Below are 19,127 nucleotides of genomic sequence, written 5' to 3' on the forward strand. Positions count from 1 at the left end.
AGGAGGTGAAATAGCTCTACAAGGAGAACTACAAAACACTGATGAAAGAAATCATAGATAACATAAAAAAATGGAAAACATTTCATGATCATGGATTAATATAATAGACATCATTACAATGCCCATACTGACAAACATGATTTATAGATTGAACACAATCTTCAATCAAAATACCAGTGTCATATTTCACAGATCTAGAAAAAATAGTTCTAAGTTTCATTTGGAACCAAAAGAAAGCCTGAATAGACAAAACAATCTTAAGCAAAGATAATGAATCTGGAGGCATCACAATACCTGACTTCAAAGTATACTGTAAGGCTGTAATAACCAGAACAGCATGGTACTGGTATAAAAAAAGAAACATAGACCAATGGAACAGAATAGAGAACCCAGAAATAAAACTATACACCTACAACCAACCGATCTTTGACAAAGCAGACAAAAACATACAGTGGGGAAAGGAAGCCTTATTTAATAAATGGTGCTGGGAAAACTGAATAGCCACATGCAGAACAAAACAGGACCCCTATCTCTCACCATATACAAAAATTAATTCAAGATGTATAAATGTAAGGCATGAAACCATAAAAATTCTAGAAGAAAAGATAGGAAAAACTCTTCTAGACATCAGCCTAGACAAAGAATTTATAACTAAGACCCCAAAGGCAAATACAGCAATAACAAAAATAAATAAATGGAAACAAAAACCACCTAACAGATACAATGAACACTGTTGTGGTGATGGGCACATTTATAGCCTTGACTCAAGCCATGTAACAAAAACATTTGTACTCCCTTAATATTTTGAAATTTAAAAAATGGGACTTAATTAAACTAAAAAGCTTCTGCACAGCAAAGGAAATAATCAACAGAGTAAATAGGCAACCTACAGAATGTGAGAAAGTATTCACAAACTATACATCCGAGAAAAGGCTAATATCCAGAATCTACAAATAACTCAAACAAATCAGCAAGAAAAAAAACAAATAACCCCATTAAAAAGTGGGCAAAAGATTTGGAGAACTTTTTTGACGGATTTAATCTTATGTGCCAGATGCCAAGGATAGTAAACCCGTCATTTGTGCTGTGTGTGATACTTGATTTTCTATGAGTAACAGTATGTGTCATGTTAATACCACAGACCTGGATCCAGTTCCCACCCCTGCCTGTGTTTATCTGTGGGACCTCGAGGGCTGCTCCTCTTACTCTCCCCCTGGGTCGTAAGGTGGTGGTAATGAGATTGTCAATGACACAAGTAAAGGGCTTAGCACACGGCTCAGCAAAGGACAGGGTCCCCAAGATGACCCCAAGTTCAGTGATTTATTAGAAGGACTCACAGGACTCAGCATATAGTCATATGCGTGGCTAAGACTTATTACAGCGAAAGGACACAGAGCAAAATCAGCAATGGAGCCACATCCAGAGAAAACCAGGGCAAGCTTCAGAGTCCTCTCCCTGTAGAGTCACACAGGACACACTTAATTCCTCCAGTAATTAGTTGCAACAACACATTTGAAATGTTGCCCTTTGAGGAAGCTCATTAGAGACTCACTGCTCAGGCTTTTTATTAGGGGCTGGTAGACACCCTCTGCCCAGCATGTACCAAAGTTCTGCACTCCCAGAAGGAGAACATAAACCATGTTGATTGCACACATTTCTGGTCACAGCATACCACCCTCTTTTTTTTTTTTTTTAGTTTTTTTTTTTTTATTTCAGCATATCACAGGGGTATGTCCAGCCCTCCTCAGACTGTGCACATGAAACTATAAGAATTCTAGAAGAAAATGTTGGAAAAACTCTTACAGACATTGACCTAGGGAAACAATTTATGAAGAAGACGCCAAAGGCAATCACACTAACAACAAAAATAAGTAAATGGGACCTGATCAAATTAAAAAGCTTCTGCACAGCCAAGGAAACTATCACGAGAGCAAACAGACAGCCTACAGAATGGGAGAAAATATTCGCATGCTACACATCCAATAAAGGGCTGATAACTAGAATCTATATAGAACTCAGGAAAATCATCAAGAAAAAAATCAAACAACCCTATCAAAAAGTGGGCAAAGGACATGAACAGAAACTTTGCAAAAGAAGATAGATTAATAGCCAACAAACATATGAAAAAAATGCTCAACATCTCTAATCATCAGGGAAATGCAAATCAAAACCACAATGAGATATCACTTGACTCCAGTGAGAATGGCCTTTATCAAAAAGTCCCCAAACAATAAATGTTGGTGTGGATGTGGAGACATAGGAACACCCTCATTGTTTGGGAAACATTTCATGTAGATACAGGGAAGGATTTACCCGCGGACACCCAGACTTACAGGCGGGCCTTTCTAAAAAGTGTCATCTCTGGCCTGCTCTTGCTGTTGTCTCTTTTCTGCACAGTACACCTCCAACCTTGTGAGGAATGTTATTCCCTGTGCATTGGTGATAAGCAGCTTCATCCAGAAGCCGTGAATCTCTGTCCCTTTAAAGGCAGAGGGGTCAGTGAATACCGCTGCACGGAGGCATCTGAGAGGAAGGTGTGTTCAGGTCGTGACCACAGCACCATTCATTTATCTGCAGCCTTGGCGTCCCTTTTTCTGTTCATCCACATCCTTTAACATCCTGCAGGGCATTGCCCACCTCTTTCTTCTCTTCAGAGAATGTACAAGTCCCTTTGAATTCCCTCTTCCTCCTGTGGCGTACATGGTTTATTTATAGTGTGCAATCTGGGTCTTCAGACTATCCTATTTTATTATATATTCTTTGTATAATTTATATTTTTCTTTATAGTTCTATGTGTGTTAGTTGAAATACTGAGAGGAATTAAAAACTCAAATGGGCCGGGCGCGGTGGCTCACGCCTGTAATCCTAGCACTCTGGGAGGCCGAGGCGGGCGGATCACTTGAGCTCAGGAGTTCGAGACCAGCCTGAGCAAGAGCAAGACCCGCCTCTACTAAAAATAGAAACAAATGGTATGGACAACTAAAAATATATATAGAAAAAAATTAGCTGGGCATGGTGGGGCATACCTGTAGTCCCAGCTACTTGGGAGGTTGAGGCAGGAGGATTGCTTGAGCCCAGGAGTTTGAGGTTGCTGTGAGCGAGGCTGATGCCACAGCACTCTAGCCGGGGCAACAGAGTGAGACTCTGTCTCCAAAAAAAGAAAAAGAAAAAAATAAATAAAAACTCAAATGCCTTCAAGGGCTGAGCAGATTACAGAAATGAGGGGGAAGGGTTGCAAGGATAGTAGAAAGCTCAAACTTCCAAAAGAAAATGGAACCTTCCTCCTCCAACAAAAAGTGTCTGCTGGATGAATTTAGTTTGAGGACATCAGTTTGTAATTTCTGGATTAGATTGATTGTGAATTTTTTTTTTAGATCAGAGATTATTTCTTATATAATTTTGTCATTTCCCTCATAGAACAATAATATTTTTTCACTTATTCAACAAGTATCTGTGCAGTACAGCTGTATGCTAAGTATACAAGAGGAAAAAGACAAAATCTTTGTGTCAAAGATGTCAGTCTCATAGGAAAACAGACCAATAATGAGACAATTATATGACAGTATAAATTCTATGTTAAAGAACAGCACTGTACTATTAGATATTACCAAGAACCTGTCTATTTGCACAGACTATGATACTCCTGGTGCCTACATAGCACCTGGAATGTAGTAGGCATTTAACATAAATCTGTGGAATGAATAAATGAAAGAATGAATGATGCAGTAATTTCAAAATAATTTGACTGATTATCAAAATCATTTGGGGCAGGGAGGAGCATTACAAAACTATAGATTATGGGGCCAAACTCCAGACCTATTGAATCAAAATGCCAGGAATGCAGCTCAGAGACCTGCATTATCTACAGAGTTTTCTACGTAACCATGACATTGGGAGCATTGGCCAACAGAGGTTCCTCCTTTTTCTGTTGTATTCGTGCTATTGCTGAGCACTGGGTGCGGGCAGTAGATGCAGGTTCTTGTGTAGGGCAAGTTGGCGGGCTAAGCTTTGCTGTGCTGTGCAGGGGTGTGAATGCCCCTGCCAAACCCTGACCTGTTGGACTATTGAATTAGCAGGGTCCAGAAGCCTGATGAGCTGCATTCAGGAGAGATTCTGTTACTGATCCTGGCTGTGGGGCTTTGCCTGCTGTATTGTTTCAATTACAGAAAGAAAAAAAAAATTCTTAGGTAAGCAGAGTTTACCTCTGGGTGTACCTCTCCTCTGTCTGCCTGTGCATTAGCACAGCCTGATAGCAATTTTTTCCTTCACAGGACAGGATCTTGCTTTTATAAGGCTCTAAGTGACTTGAAGCTAGGGACGTTCTCTTGTTTTTATCTCTGTGCTCCAGCGGTATCACTTGCCAATGTTTGCTGAATAAATGAATGAGTTGAATCTATTTGAAATTTCAAATGATGTGATATCAATTTCCCTTTGTCTTTTTTGTGTTGTAGAAGCAAACGCATCGAAAAACTAGAAGTGGATCCCAGCAAGCATTCATTCCCTGATGTGACTAACATTGTTCAGGAGAAAAAACACACACCCAGAAGACTGGGATCTGAACCCAAAATTATACCCAGTGAGGAAGACCCAGACTTTGAAGATAACCCTGAAGTGCCTCCGTTGATTTGAAACATCAGGCTGCCTTGTCATTGGCTGTGACCCACCAGGTCCAGTTTTTGTTGGTGCAGAGATGGGATGTGTGTTATTTATGGGGAAGCACAGAGTTATTCCTCATTATTACTACTCCAGTGTTTTCACTTTTATTTTGTATAGTAACATTCTTAAAGTAGTTTAAAATTAAAGTGTATGCATTAAATGATATAACTCATGATTTGTCTATAACAAAGGGTTGGTATTGTAAAGGTTCAGTAAGATCATAAAACTGTTGCATAAAACATTGGTTATAAATCACAGCACTGCCTGCTTATGCACAGATTAAGTCACAGATAAAAGGATTGATTATTAAATTTGTACTTAAGCAAATTGGTCAAGCTCACAAGTTAAAACTGTAATTTCAGACCCAAATGGAATGCTTTAATACGATTTCAAACAGCATTTCAATTTCTCTTCTCATGGTGCATCTGCTTTCCCTCGTGGCATGGTATAATGGCAAGAACATGAGTTTTGAAATTAGACACCCTATATTTGGATTCCAGCTCAATCACTTTGTAAAGACCTGCAAGTCCTTAATTCTCTGAGCCTTAGTGGTTTCACCTATAATCTGGTAATAATACTCACCTCACAGGTTTGTCTCCAGTTAAACTGTATAAAGCTCCTCATACAGTGTCAGCCACATTCAGAGCCTCCCTCTGCTCCCCCTTTCCTCCTCCTCCCTTCCTCCCACTCTCTTCCTTTCTCTCCGTTTCCCCCTCCCTCTCCCTCCCTTCCTCCCACTCTCTTCTTCTCTCTCCCTTTCTCCCCTCCCTCTCCCTCCCTTCCTCCTCCCTTCCTATCTCTCCCTTTCTCCCCTCCTCTTTCTTTTCTTCTCTTCTCCTGTTTACTTCCTTCCTCCTCATCCTACTCTTCTGCCACTTCCTTCTTTACCTTTTTGATATTTTTACCTCTCCTTTATCTGCAATATTATGAATTCAGGATTCCACATACATGGTAGGAAAAATTATTGTTACTCTGGTCACGATATACCAGCATTTAAATCAGGTTTCCCCAAATATTCATTCAACAAATACTTATTGAACAACTATTGAGTGCTGGCAACCACTGTGTTGATCGGGGATTCAGTAGTAACAAAGCAGCCAAGGGTACACACATGTGCTGTGTCAGGTGGTGACAAGGGCTGTGAAGGGGAGTCAGAGTGAGGGGGGAGGGTGATGGGGTGCTCTCTCAGGTCAGGCTTTCTCTGTTAGACAGGCTTCCCTTAGAGGCATCTGCTAACATTTTAGCAGAGAACCAAAATACACCAGTCAGTGTCCAGTCAGGGAAACTGAGCCACCATAAATATAATGGGCATAGAGATTGATTACAGGAATGCTATTGGAGTCAAACATGGGACGAGCTGAGAAGCAAAGCTCCCTCAATTTCACTTCAGAAAACTCATGCAGGTTCTTCTTTCGGTCAACTCTATCTGGGAACCACGCAGGGAAGGGGATTCTGGAAAACAGTTCCTAGTCTCAGCCAAGTTGACATTTCGTAATCCAAAAGTGCTCAACCTCTACCAACTTGGAACCATATACGTTTGTCAGGACTGTATATTTAACTTCCACATAAAGACAAAACAAAATTATACTTCTGACTAAAGTAATGCAATTTTGCCTTAAACACACCAAAAACATCCTCTCTGTTATGCAGTGAATGTTTGTGTGCCCCCCAAATTCATATGTTGAAGCCTTCACCCCAATGTGATGGTATCACGAGGTGGGACTTTGGGAGATAATTAGGTTTAAATGAAATCATGAGTGCCAGGTACTCATGACATTTGTGTCCTTATAAAAAGAGGAAGAGACTCCAGAGCTCACTCTCTCAGCCATCTGAGGACACAACGTGAAGTCAGGAGCAGTCCTCACCAGGAACCTAATCAGCGGGCACCTTTATCTTGGATTTATGGCCTCTAGAACTATGAGCAGTAAATTCCTATAGTTTAAGCCACCCAGTCTATGGTATTTTTTTAATGGCAGCCCAAGCAAACTGACATCATCCCTCTCCCAAAAGGGAAACAGAGTCCCATATGTGGCCTTTTCCATCCTTGAGTGATGGTTATTCCCCTTCCAGAGGAGTCATACTCCCATTTTGATAGCCTATGAATTAAATATTGAGGCATAAAGTTAATCACCATTAACACATCTCACGTTAGAATGGGAAAAGGAAAACAAAGAAAAGAGATTTAAATATATGGATAAAATTTATATGTGGATATAAATATGTGGTCCACCCTAACTGTGGACGACACTGTTGTTTTGGGTCCCCAGAAATTGCCATTGGTTCAGAGCCAGTGTCCAGTAATCTCTGAAAAGCCCGGGTGTTTCTTTCCTTCCAATGCACAGTCACCCTGGTAAATGTGGGCCCCTTTGCAGAGCCCAGGAGGAAGATTCACAGTATAAAATTTGGGGCAGTGTCCAAAGGAGGTCTTTCCCCAAAGAAATCCAACAGTAACATAGTGAGATAGGTGAGTATCTGTGGGAAAGGTGTTCCAAAAACTAGACAGATTTTTATATATGGATCTGTGTGTATATACAACTAGATAGATTTTTATATATGGATCTGTGTGTATATACAACTAGATAGATTATTATATGTGGATATCAAAGTGCGGAAGAAATGCCATTACTACTATAGCTTTTCTTTTTGTAGCCAGCCATGTGGCTGAGGCTGGTGACTGGTGTTTGTTGCTTCCTTCTTCCACTACCTATTCCATGTTACCTTTCCCTCAGCAAACACCTCAGCTGGTGCCTGAGACTTAGAACATGAGTCAAATGGCTGAAAGACCATCTATTACCCAAGAATAAGAGGAAATGCTACAGGATCGGCCTAAATCTTCATCCAGGGCTGGGAGGGGGGTATCCCCCACCCCAAAGAAAAGTGAAGGCATAGTGGGAGAAGAAATATGTTGCGTTTGGATCACATCTACAAGCTGAGTGTTCAACTTGCAGATTATCCTGATTCCACAATTCCACCAGAATTCCAGAATGCTGATAATTCCAGAATCTGGTGCTCTGGCTGCTTTTTCCAAATTCTCCCTGTGCCACCTTCCTCTCTGTCTGACTCTGTTTCTGCCTTTCTTTCAGGAGACTCGTCTCATGTCCCCACATCAGCACTGCCAAGACAGGAGAGGTCTTCAGTCCTCCTCCCAGCCACCAGGAGGAAGAAAATCTCACCAGCTATGATGCCCAAACGCTGGACAGCCATGCACTGTCCTTCTGTTTCTGATTTCTTGAGCAGCATGGCCTGGCCCTTCCTCACTGCTGCCCATCACAGGCCCCTTTCCCCAGCATAGCTGTTCGCACCTCTGCACTCCACTCTTGCCTGCCCTTTGGGAGTGGCCCGCAAATGTCCAGAGGAGGCCACCCACAGTGACCACTAGGGTGGTGTGAATCTGGTTCAAGACTCCAGGGCCTGAGTGAAGGTGTCCCTGCTCGCTCACAGGAAGGCTGCCCTCCACTTGACAGCTGAGCTGTGGCATGCAGTGTGTGTCTGTCACCATTTGCAGCCTGTCATAGCTTGCCTGATACATTTGGATGGAAAGTGCAACCCCATCTGCAACTGACACGTGTCAGGCCAATGCGTCTGCCACCCTGTAGCATACCAAGCTAAATGAGCTGATCTCTTATGTCTACTCCCTGATTATTGTGCTTTGCATTTGGTCTAGTGTTTTCCTTGCATCAGAGATGAGCTGCGAGTCTCTTCACTCAGCAAATACTTACTGAGCACCTGCGATGTGCAAGGAGCCATATCAGGTGCCGTGGAAGATTCTCTTCTGAGACCCCACCTTGCAGTTCTCATTTTCCTTCTGCTGAAGGACCCTGCTTCCTCCAGCCATCACATAAGGGCCCGTCCCTGCTGACCCCATCCTCTGCTTAGCATGGATGCCCCCTGGGTCCTTGGGCCCATTCCCAGGCTCCTGCCATCAGCTCTAGGCTGATGCCTCTGGAATCTCCATGTTAGGCCTCAGGTTTGTGCTCAAAGTTCTGCTGTCTTCTCTGGGTGTCTTATAGCTGGTCCATTGTTCAGTTCAGTGTCTTCTTCCTCATTTTTCCTGACACTTCATTTTTTTCTGCCTCTTCTCTTTTGGCTTTTGTTTTACAGATTCACTTTCTGATCATCCACTGCTTCCTGTGTTCGACATTCAATTGACAACTAAATTCTGTCAGTTCTACCTCAAAGAAAGTATCTCCAGTCTTCTCCAAACCCACTTCTGCTGCCTGCATTCAACCCCCATCACCTGCTATGCCAACATTACCCCCACCTCAGCCCTCCTTGGTATCAGAGCCCCCTTTAACTGTTTTCTAAGGACAAGTCTCAGAACATCACATCCCTGCCCCAAGCTGCTGTGTGCCACATCCCCACTACCTCTTCCTGGGCACTTGGCCTGCCCACTGCACTGAAGTGGTCACCATTCCTGGGAGCCACATACCGACTCTCTGCCAGTGGCGTGACTGGACTGAGGTTGGTGATGTGCTTGGTCTGAGGAGACCAGCTGAGCTTCTCTCAGGGTAGGACAGGAACAGGACAGTGTTGCCAAGGCCCAGGGACAGAGTGGAGGACCTGCTGGTGGAGGGAGGGAAAGAAAAAGTGCACAAGGCACCTACTCCTTGACAAGAACATCAATTGTGGGAACAATTATAAACAAATGGAGCCCTGATTTCAGAGAGAAATGGAGTCTGACATCATGAACTGTCATCTGGCTTCAGCTGCTCTGGGCAAGTGCACCAGTCCATAGTGCTTTCAAGGGGAGAAATCACTGGCCACGGTGATCCATGGCCCATCCCTACAGCAGCACCCAGGGTTACGGAGGACCATGGTATTTACACTGCTCACTTGCACACCAATAGAGATTAGAATGTCTGCTCTGGTTACTATTGCTACATGACAAACTATTCTGTACTTGGTGACATAAAACATCCATTCTATTATGCTCTTGGTTTCTGAAGGTCAGAAATACAAACAGGTATAATGGGGACAACTTGTCTTTTCTTCCTTTTGTCTGGGGCCTCACTTGGAAGAACCCAAACCAGGTGATCATCTGGAGGTGTCTTCACTTACATATTTGGCAGTTGGTGCTGACTTTTGACCAGACCTCAGTGGGCCTAATGGCCAGAACACTTACACGTGTCCACGAGGGCTAGTCTAGACTTCCTTAAAGCATGCAGCCAGGTTCCAAGAGGGAGCCTCCCACGAGAGCAATGAAGCAGTACATGGTATGTTCAGCACCCAGTCCCAGAAGTCCCCTAGCTTGCTTCTGCCACATCCCATTGACCAGGGCAATTACAGAGGGCTACCCAGGTTCTAGAGGAGAAGGCACAGTCGCACCTCTTGCTGGGAGAGGGCAACATTCTAGAAGAGCATGTGAAGCAAGAGATATTACTGAGAGAATGTGATTAGAAAATACAGTCTACCACAACGCCCTTCCTCCTCCAAGAAGCATGAGCTCTCTTAGGGGACGCTGTGACTTTCCCTGCTCTCAAGGAGAAAAGAAGGTGGTTCCTCTCCTCTTGTATGAATAAAAGATATGGGAAATGGCAGGGGAGATGCATATTTAATTTTACCCCAAGGCCATTTTTATAACCTACACCACTGCCTGCCTCTTCCTCCTTCGGTGAGTTCTATAGATAAAAATATTTACAAATCAATGCAAGGCCAAATAAAGATCCTCACAGGCCATTTAGCAGGATTGTTCAGAATTATGAATTAGATGCTATTTGTTGTTCCTTAGGTTATGCAGATAAAGATAGAAAAGAAAAAATTTAATTTCCTCTGGCTGTATTTCTTTGAGAGCCACACTGAAATGTGATACTGTACTTACCTATTAAATATTTTTTTCCTGCTAGTATCTTTGCGTTTTATTGAATGTAACTCACGATTCCAAAAGTGTCAGTATGTGACTACATTGGAAATCACCGTCATGGCCTTAACTCAAATATCCCTGGATCCAGCCCCACCTGCTGATGAAGGACCTCCAGTTTGTGTCCCCGGGTGTTCCTAGGGAATCTCTCACAGAGCCAATGTTCCTCTCCCCAGCTGGACAGCACCTTCTGGGGACATCCTCCCTTCCAGGTTCCAGTCTCTGCTGCTGTTCCATGGACCACTGCCCATGCCCCAGGGCTCCAGCCATGCCAGCATGTCCAGCAATTGTGTATTCTTTACTGGAGGGGTTCCCAGAGCAGTTCTTTGGGGGCCCTTAGACTTGAGAGATTGAACTACTTTTGTATGAATTGAAACCATTCTTCCCTATCCTATGTTGTGTATGTATGTGGGGGGTGTAGGGGTAGAGGTGACAATACCTTTTCCTTCTCCTGCTGTGTCTTCATCTGTGGGTAGACAATGGCCTCAGCCTAGCAAGGTTCACAATGACAGTACTGATATCAGAGCATCCCCCTGCCGCTGTACCCACCCGCCCTCAGAATAAAGACACTGGGTCTCCAGGAAGGTTTTGGGTATTCTTTCCAGAAAGTTCAGGTGCTTGACCCAATATTGCACACAGCAGGTGAAGAGCTGGGTCTCATCCAGCCCTTTCACTGTCATTCCGGGACAAGGCAGCACATCCTGGGACCCGGGTTGATGCTCTAAATTTATCCTCATTTTCCGTAATTCCCTTTCTATAATTCCTCTTTCTTTTCAGTACTGTCTTCCCCAACATGATCCCAACTGCTCCATTTTCTTGGAAGTACCAGGCCTCTCTACTGAAATGACCAAGTCTAAACCTTCTGCTATATCTTAAAAACTTTGTCATCAACATCATCCTGGGGGCCTTTGAGGGAAAGGTGAGCTCTTGTCTCACTGTGAGCTGACTCCATGGGGTTTGGCTGGGGACATCCTGAAGAATAAGTTCTGCCCCTTAGAACAAGGCAAGAGGTGGGGTGGAAATTTCCACTCTGAGACGCAAAGTAAAACCCACCTCACGCCATGAACATTCTCCCCCCTCCTCCCCCCAAAAAACCACCTTATGTGGACACCATATGACAGCCATATTCTTTCTGGTAACGTAGCTTTGGTTGGCCTCATTTCTTGTGAACAATCCTGGTCTCATTTTGTTTAGAGAGTATTCACGCAATTGCTGCCTTGGGTAAGAAACAGAGCTAAAGTGCATTATTAAACAACGAAGCATTCTGTTCCCAATCCCTTCTCCTGAATTGCTAGGATTCTACTCCAAGTCAGGAAGGGGGTGAGATTTTTATTTAAGTAGCTGCACTGTACAAAGCTGTATCTCTCCTTAGGACTTAGTCAATTTCCGCAGGTTCTGCTAAAGGCAGATCTGGGAATAGTCATCATGCTACATTCTGAAGCATCACTGTCCTTAGTCTGTTGTTCCTGGAACAGTTCTCAAAGCTGCCCCCATCCCTTCAGGCTGAGTTCTTTCGCTAGAGGTTCCCTAAGCAGAAATGAGTTAATAGAGCAGGGCTGAGACTGCTCCCCTTAGAAAGCCCTGCCTGTTTGCATCCTGGATCTTGGCTTTTTCAGGGGGTTTCCATCATCCTGAGAACTAGTAAGAGTGGCTCACAGCACCTAAACAGACGATGTGGTGTATATTCAACACCTGCTTTCCCCTCTGGAGGTCTGGAATTTAGGTACGTGACAGGTAGAGGCAGACAATAAAAACCTTGGGCACTAAATCTCTAAAGACTGTTCCTAGCAGACAACATTTCACATGTCACTACTTCTTGCTGGAAGAAGTGTGTACATTGTGCACATTCCTTGTGACCCCACTGGGAAAGGAATCTTGGAAGCTTTCCAGACTTTGCCCTATAGGCCTTTTCCCTTTGCTGATTTTGCTTCATATCCGTTTATTGTAATATATCATACCCATAAATCTGACTATATGCTAAATCCTATGAGTCCTCCTAGAAAATTACCAAACCTGGAGATTGTCTCAGGGTGCGGGCAGGGGTGGTTTCCAAACACTCCTTCTCCTAACTTCTCCTTCCCACCAGTATAAGTCTTCCTTCAGCCATACCATTTCCCAGGCATTCCCAGATATACCTGGACAATAGCAATGCATGTAGCCAAGGTGGATCCAGCCTATATGCACACTGAGGTCTGCTTTATAATGCAAATTCCAATGATCTGAATTTTTATTTTCATTTTTCTATCCACTATATTAATGCTTCACTTGTCATTATATTATACCTCAAAATTTGGTGAGATGAAATGATATAAATATATAAAGGAAGCCTATCTGATCATATGCAACAAAGTTAGAAATCAATAAGAAAAGGATAGCTAAAACTACATTTTTTGTTTTAAAAAATAAATGACCAAAGTAGTGATCCTTGCGTTAAAAATTAAATAAATGAAATTATTGAGCTTAAATGACAATGAAAGAATCACATGACAAAATTTGAAAGATGAAGCTAAAGCAGTATTTAGAAGAAAATGTATAGTGTTTGTTAAAAGATAATTTTTTGAAAAGAGATAAATTTACAGCTCTCCTGTAAATATAAAATAATGCCAAAGAAAGAGTGAACCAATACAATGTTACAACTGGTTCAAAGGAGAATTCAAGAATCGGTAGCGTGTAGCAAGTAGGCAGTAAGGAATGCTGAAAGGAGATTACACATAGAGACAAAATCAGTCTATCCCCAGGGTGATGACCAAATGCAATCCCCCAAATGAATGTAAGAAAGATGTGAAGGGCAGAAACTAAATAGAGTACATTGGATGCCTATGGAGGAGTGGAATGGGCCTGGGGAAGTGGGATGACAGAGAATAACTAAAATGCATATATCCACACATTCATAAATACATAAATAAAACACACCAGACTGAGGCTTCGCATGAAGTCATGATGGTGATGTGCGATGAACTAAAGAATACGATGAACTCTTCTCAGTAAAGCTTAGATCTCAAGTAGGAAGAGAAGGGAACAGGAATCAGAAAATCAATATTGATTTCTTATTTTTACACTGCTCTTAGGGAATTTGAAAAATAATTCGCCGAGCAAGAAACACACAAGTTCAGATTGGTGGTCACTCAAAATTTTTTTCGACAAATATGAGAAGTTCTCAGTATATAAAAAGCACTGTTTTAAGCTACACAGGTGACCAGTAAAAATCTCCTTCCTTGGAGAGCTTATATTCTAGCAGGCAGGGAGTAAAAATACCTGCCACCATTCATAGGATCTGTCCCTTGGAAAGCATCAAGAGGCAGGATCTTCTCTGTCCCCCATTGAAGGACAAGGACAAGCCTCTTGAGATTAGCTCAAGACTTTTTTTTTTTTTTAAATACGTCCTCCAGTACCTGATTCACAGAACACTTGAAGTGGTCATTAGAGGAAGGAAGTTGACAAGGAAGAGAGAGGCAGGCAAGCTATGTGATTTCAGAGTGTCTGAGAAGATGCCAAACATCCCAGACAGCACGTGGGGTATGTAAGCTGCCAGGATTTTTCCTGCTTTGCAAACTCATTTAAAGGGAAAGACACACAATGTGCAACCATTAAATCACCACTTTATTCAGTTATACATTTAATGAAATTGTCTTTACTAAAAAAAAAAAGACACATGGAACTAAGTAGCAAAGACTATACCGAGTAAATATATGTGAGATTACATATATATCCCATATATAACACATATATATTTAATTTTATGTAAATATAATATATCGTATGTTTAAAATTTCATATGCAAAAAGTTTTTCTCAAACTACTTTTGTTGTTGTTATGTTGCTATTTTCTCCTTAGAGCTCAGGTGAGTTGGGCAGCCACCACCTGTGGCTATGTGAGGGGGCCACATTGGTGGGGCATTGACCCTTGGGACCCTCGGAGGGCTGAGAGCCACAACCAGTAAACCCAGGGCCAAATCTGCCCACTGCCTGTTTTTGTACAGCCCGTGAATTACGAATGGGTTTTACATTTTTAAATGGTTGGGAAAAAAAAAATCGAAAGAATAATAATTTTATGATATGTGAAAATTTTAGGAAATTCAAATTTCACTGTCCACAAAGTTTAATTGGAGCACAGCCATGCTCTCCTGTGTTTTGTCTGTGGCTGCTTTCACACTACAGGGGCAGAGTTTAGTAGCTGCGACAGATTTCTTGTGGCCCACAAAGCCTGAAATATTTGCTATCTGACCCTTCCCAGTAAGAGTTTCAACTCTTGGGCTAGAGAATCTTTTTCCATTGAGAATTATGCAAAGGAAAACTTCCAAAATGTGGAATGTCTTTATTGATTAAAGGGCCATAAACATCACCCCTCAGGTCACTCAAGGGAACCCTGCCTCAAAGGGCAGCTGTCAGTGTCAACTCCATCCCCAACCAAAGCCCCAGGCACCCTCTAGCCTCCATGAGTGAACACATTCCCACAATATTTTCATAGCACTCAATCTGTAGTCACTCCGATGGAAAAAAAAGAATGACCTTAATCATTTGTCAATCTTATATGAAGGCAAGCAAAGCTTTTTCCCCTGCAGGAAACCTCAAGTTTGTCTATTTCTTCTTTCTGTTTTCATTTCCACGTCCTTCCAAATGTATGTTGAACTAGTTTGCTCAGCAGGGAGAAGATAGAGATTTCTGTGAGTTCACAGAGACAGGTAGGAAGAGCTTATCCTCCGAGTCCCACCCACTGGTCACCCCTTCTCACTGTCCCCTGAACAAGCCTACAAGTCTGTTCTTTCGCCCTTCCCTTTAGACCTTACGAGCCCCTGGCCTGCATGTGCACGACTCTGGCAACTACGGACCCAGGGTCCTTGGCTATAGCCCCCATTTAAATATCCTATCAGGTTCTCCTCAAAACCATTAAAATAACTTCAGATTTCTTAGATTTCAGCACCCAAACTATGTCTTTCAGACTGCCCCTTACACCGAGAAGTGGTACAATAATTTTCTGAAATATCATTTTCCTATATTTTATTTTGAAAAATATGATACCTCTAAGTTCAACCCTAATTGCCTCAGAGTGCAATTATTGCTCTAGTCATCTGTGTCATCCTTGATCACAGCTACTCAAGGGCAGGGGCAGGACTCAGGTCACCTCGGCACCCCCAGTGCTTAGCACAGTGCTTGGTTCTGAGGGAGCAAGTGGGAAGTACCTGTTGATTGCATTGAAAAAAGGTTAATCATATGTCCCTGGGCCTTGGCCTCTTGCCACCCTCCCCCCACCAAAAGCACACATAATTTCACACATCCTGAAACTCCAGAAGGAGTAATGCCGCACTCTCCACTCAGCTGTGGATTTAATAATGGAGTTCTATTCTCTGCGGCTTTGTTGCCTGTTTTTATATTTTAGTAGACGGCTGTTGCACACAGTCTCTGCACAAGGGACGCGGAGAGAAGGGTGCAGCATGCCGCACGAGGCACGGCAGCCCCTCCCCAAGGCCACCTCACTCCCCACCCGCCCCGCACTCACCCCTCTGACCTCTGGCCGCAGTCCTGGCAGTTTCTGTGAGTCTGTCTCCTGCATGGACTGACAGCTCCTTGAGAGCAGAGTGGGGTCAGGTTCCTGCATCTGTGTTCTCAGTGCCTGCCTCTCATTTAATCACCTCAGTAACTACCTGTCCCCTACGTCATGTTGCAGATGAGAGCACAGACGATTAAGGAAAGCAGGGCTGGAAAGTGAACCAGGTTCCTGTGGCCCCCAGGGCCATTCCTTTTTACTCCTCTCTAAGTGTACATCAATTGTGGTCTCCGGTCAGGTGGCCTTTGCTCTGGGCTGTGGTTATTTTAGGAGTTAAATATAACTTCACTAGCCATGAGAGGTGTCAGGTAAAATATAGCTGGCACTCACCACAGCCTTCCCTCCCCATCAGGGTATAGAAAATCAAAGCTCTGGAATCAGCAAATGGTGCTGAGAGCCTCTGAGCGCCAGGTGACATGGCAGATGCTGGGCACACAAAGACACTCAGCCCCGGCCCTGTTCTGGGAGGCCACATCCTGAGAAGACCTCCAACCGCAACCCAAGGTGGTGGGCACTAACCCCACTACTCTAAACATTAAGGTAAGACCATAGAGGAAAGGAATTGAGGGAACCAAAAAGTTGAAAAGTCTGTGGGTTTCTCTCCAGATTCGGATTCAGCAATGTTGTGCCCAACAAACATTGACTGGGCACCTATTAGGACGTGAAACTGTGCTAGGTCCTTTCACACTCAGCATCTATTTGGTCTTCATAACAGCACTAATGAGGGAGAAATTGTTATATGACCTGTGCTTTACAGATGGTGGCCTGAGGCCCAGGAAGGCTAGGACACTAGCACAGAGCATGCAGCTAATGTGAGGTTGGCTGGCAGTTGGATTTGGACTTGACTCCAAGCCCAGGGCTCTTTCCTGTGTGCCTCAGTTGCCTGTCCCAGAGAGAGGAACACCTTGAGAATATGGAGACACACCTGGTCCTCATAGCAGACCTGGCACTTGGGCCACTCTCCAGCTACACCTTGCACTTGACCAAAGCTCTAAGTGTGGAGCCCATGACCTCAGACTAAGCTTACAAACCAATAGCACCAACAGGCACATGAGTTATAACAGGATTTATGTTATCTAAGTTAGTATTCGTTTAGCTGCATATAACAGAAAGGAAAACAAACATAAAATAAAATAAATGGATAAAATAAGAGTGACATTTATTTCTCCTTCATTGAACATGTGTCCAAAGGTAGGGAATCCAGGGCTAGTGTGGAGGCTTCATGGTGTCATTAGGGAACAGCCTTCTGACATTCTACTTCTCCATTCAAGCACATGGTTTCTCTATTGCATGTCATCTCAGGGCTTGATACGGTTGATGGAATGCCAACCATCACAGTCATGGTCCAACCAGACAAAGGAAAAGACTATTTGTTAGTTGTCTTCAAGACCCTTTTTTGGAGTTTCTACATACTTCTACTCACTTCTCATTGGTCCAGACTTACATATACGGTGACTCTGAGCTCTAGCACAGGCTGGGAAATGGAGTCTTTGTTCTGCATGACAGTCTTCCCAGACAAAACCAGAGTCCTATGACAAAACACAGGCTAGCAATCTCTACCAATTCTTGCAGATAGTATGAGTGAGTATGGAACCAAACTGAACCAGAATGAGAGATTTCTACACTGTCGGATCCAGCAGTATGGCCTCAGGCTAGGCGCTGACTTCTTTGACCTTGGTTTCCTTGTTCGTAGAACAAAGGTAACCAAATCTATTTCATACAGGTGTTGTGAAAATAAGTTAATGCCCACAGCAAATGATCATTTCTTGGCTGGCCACGTTCTTGGGCAGGGCTGCCACATCTGGTTGTGCAAGTGTGGTCTGCCCAGCTCTAGGGGGTGACTTTACATGGACCAGGATAGGAATGTTTTTTGCCCCTGTCAGGCAGACTTCATGGCCCCATTTTAGAGATGAGAAACTTGGGGATCATTGAGATTGAATAATTTTTCATGTTGTTTTAGTAAGAATAGAGTCTGGATTAAACTCAGATCTATCTTATTTCAAATCCATATGCTTCCCACTATTTATGTTTCTTTTATACTACACGTTACTGATTTATAAGAAAAACATACAAAATTCCATATATATGTATCAACAAGATCCTAGTTTTATCTTCACTGACATATATAGAATCTCAAACTCCTTCCTTATTTCAAAACATTTGCAGTGATCTTTATTATTTTTTATTGCAGTGTCTCTTTAAATCAACCCTTTACTCTTTTTTTTTTCTTTAATTAGCCAGGTTGCTAAGCTGGCACAGTGAAGTGGTGTTAAAGTGTCCCCAAATTAATAGTGCCTCATCAGCACCGAGGCAGGGCGTGAAATTACCTTCTGAAGTGCTACCCGAATGCAGTTATCACCCCCTGGACTGCTGACTTCAGACAAGAATGGGCACTCAGCAGAAATGCCAGCAGGTCTGCACTAGCCATCAGCAGAATCCCAGGGTCAGAGAAGGCGAAGTCCTCCTTGCCTGCCTGTGTCCTTCCAATCAATCTACTCCCCTGGGTTGTGCTATCCCCTACATCCACAGCCCCGCAGAACTCAGGGCCCAAGGCTTCCAGAGCTTTCTGTTCTGGGTTGGAATTGTTTTGTCCCTGGCTTGCCTCCTTGAATAGAGCCCATTACATTTCCACGAAACTGGGTATGTCAACTCTGAGGTGTGCTAGTAGGACAAGGACAAGGCAATCCCTTGGCCCCACGGAAATGCTCCCCCTGCCTTCAGTGCTGGGTCTAGCTGCCAGGGACCCCCACACCAATGGGAGAGGGGCTGGTGGTGTGGCCAGATAAAGAGGAGCCCAGCGGGAGTCTCCACGTGGAACTTCCTCCAAGTAAGACCACAGGCAGCCCTACTGTGTTCACGATCTGCCTGGATTGTGAATTCCCCCCTGCCCCCGAGCATAAACTTCAGTGATTCCCAAAGCAGCCAATCTCAGATGTTTAAATATTTCACAAGGGTTAAAAGTCCCATTGAGATTAAAAGTACTCATCTAGCTGTTTACAAAGTAGAGCAAACTCAATCTGGGGTCTGTCTTTCCCACAGCCTGGAAATGGCCTTCTCTGGATCAAAGGCA

General features: G+C 43.4%; 1 protein-coding gene across 3 annotated transcripts in view; it reads left to right on the forward strand.

Annotated features, from left to right (window-relative positions):
• Nucleotides 1–4,858, forward strand: part of DNAAF11 (dynein axonemal assembly factor 11) — a 77,825-nt gene extending 72,967 nt beyond the window's left edge. For 2 of the 3 annotated variants that reach the window (XM_045561024.1, XM_045561025.1), the window contains 2 exons: nt 4,077–4,187; nt 4,452–4,858. In XM_045561024.1, coding sequence (XP_045416980.1) covers nt 4,077–4,187; nt 4,452–4,629 — 289 coding nt within the window. In that variant the 3' untranslated portion in view covers nt 4,630–4,858. The remainder of the gene's footprint in view (nt 1–4,076; nt 4,188–4,451) is intronic. The other variant, XM_045561026.1, reaches the window with a different exon arrangement.
• Nucleotides 4,859–19,127: the final 14,269 nt, after the last annotated feature.

The sequence above is a fragment of the Lemur catta genome, chromosome 9 (assembly GCF_020740605.2).
Source record: "Lemur catta isolate mLemCat1 chromosome 9, mLemCat1.pri, whole genome shotgun sequence".
Classification (NCBI taxonomy): domain Eukaryota; kingdom Metazoa; phylum Chordata; class Mammalia; order Primates; family Lemuridae; genus Lemur; species Lemur catta.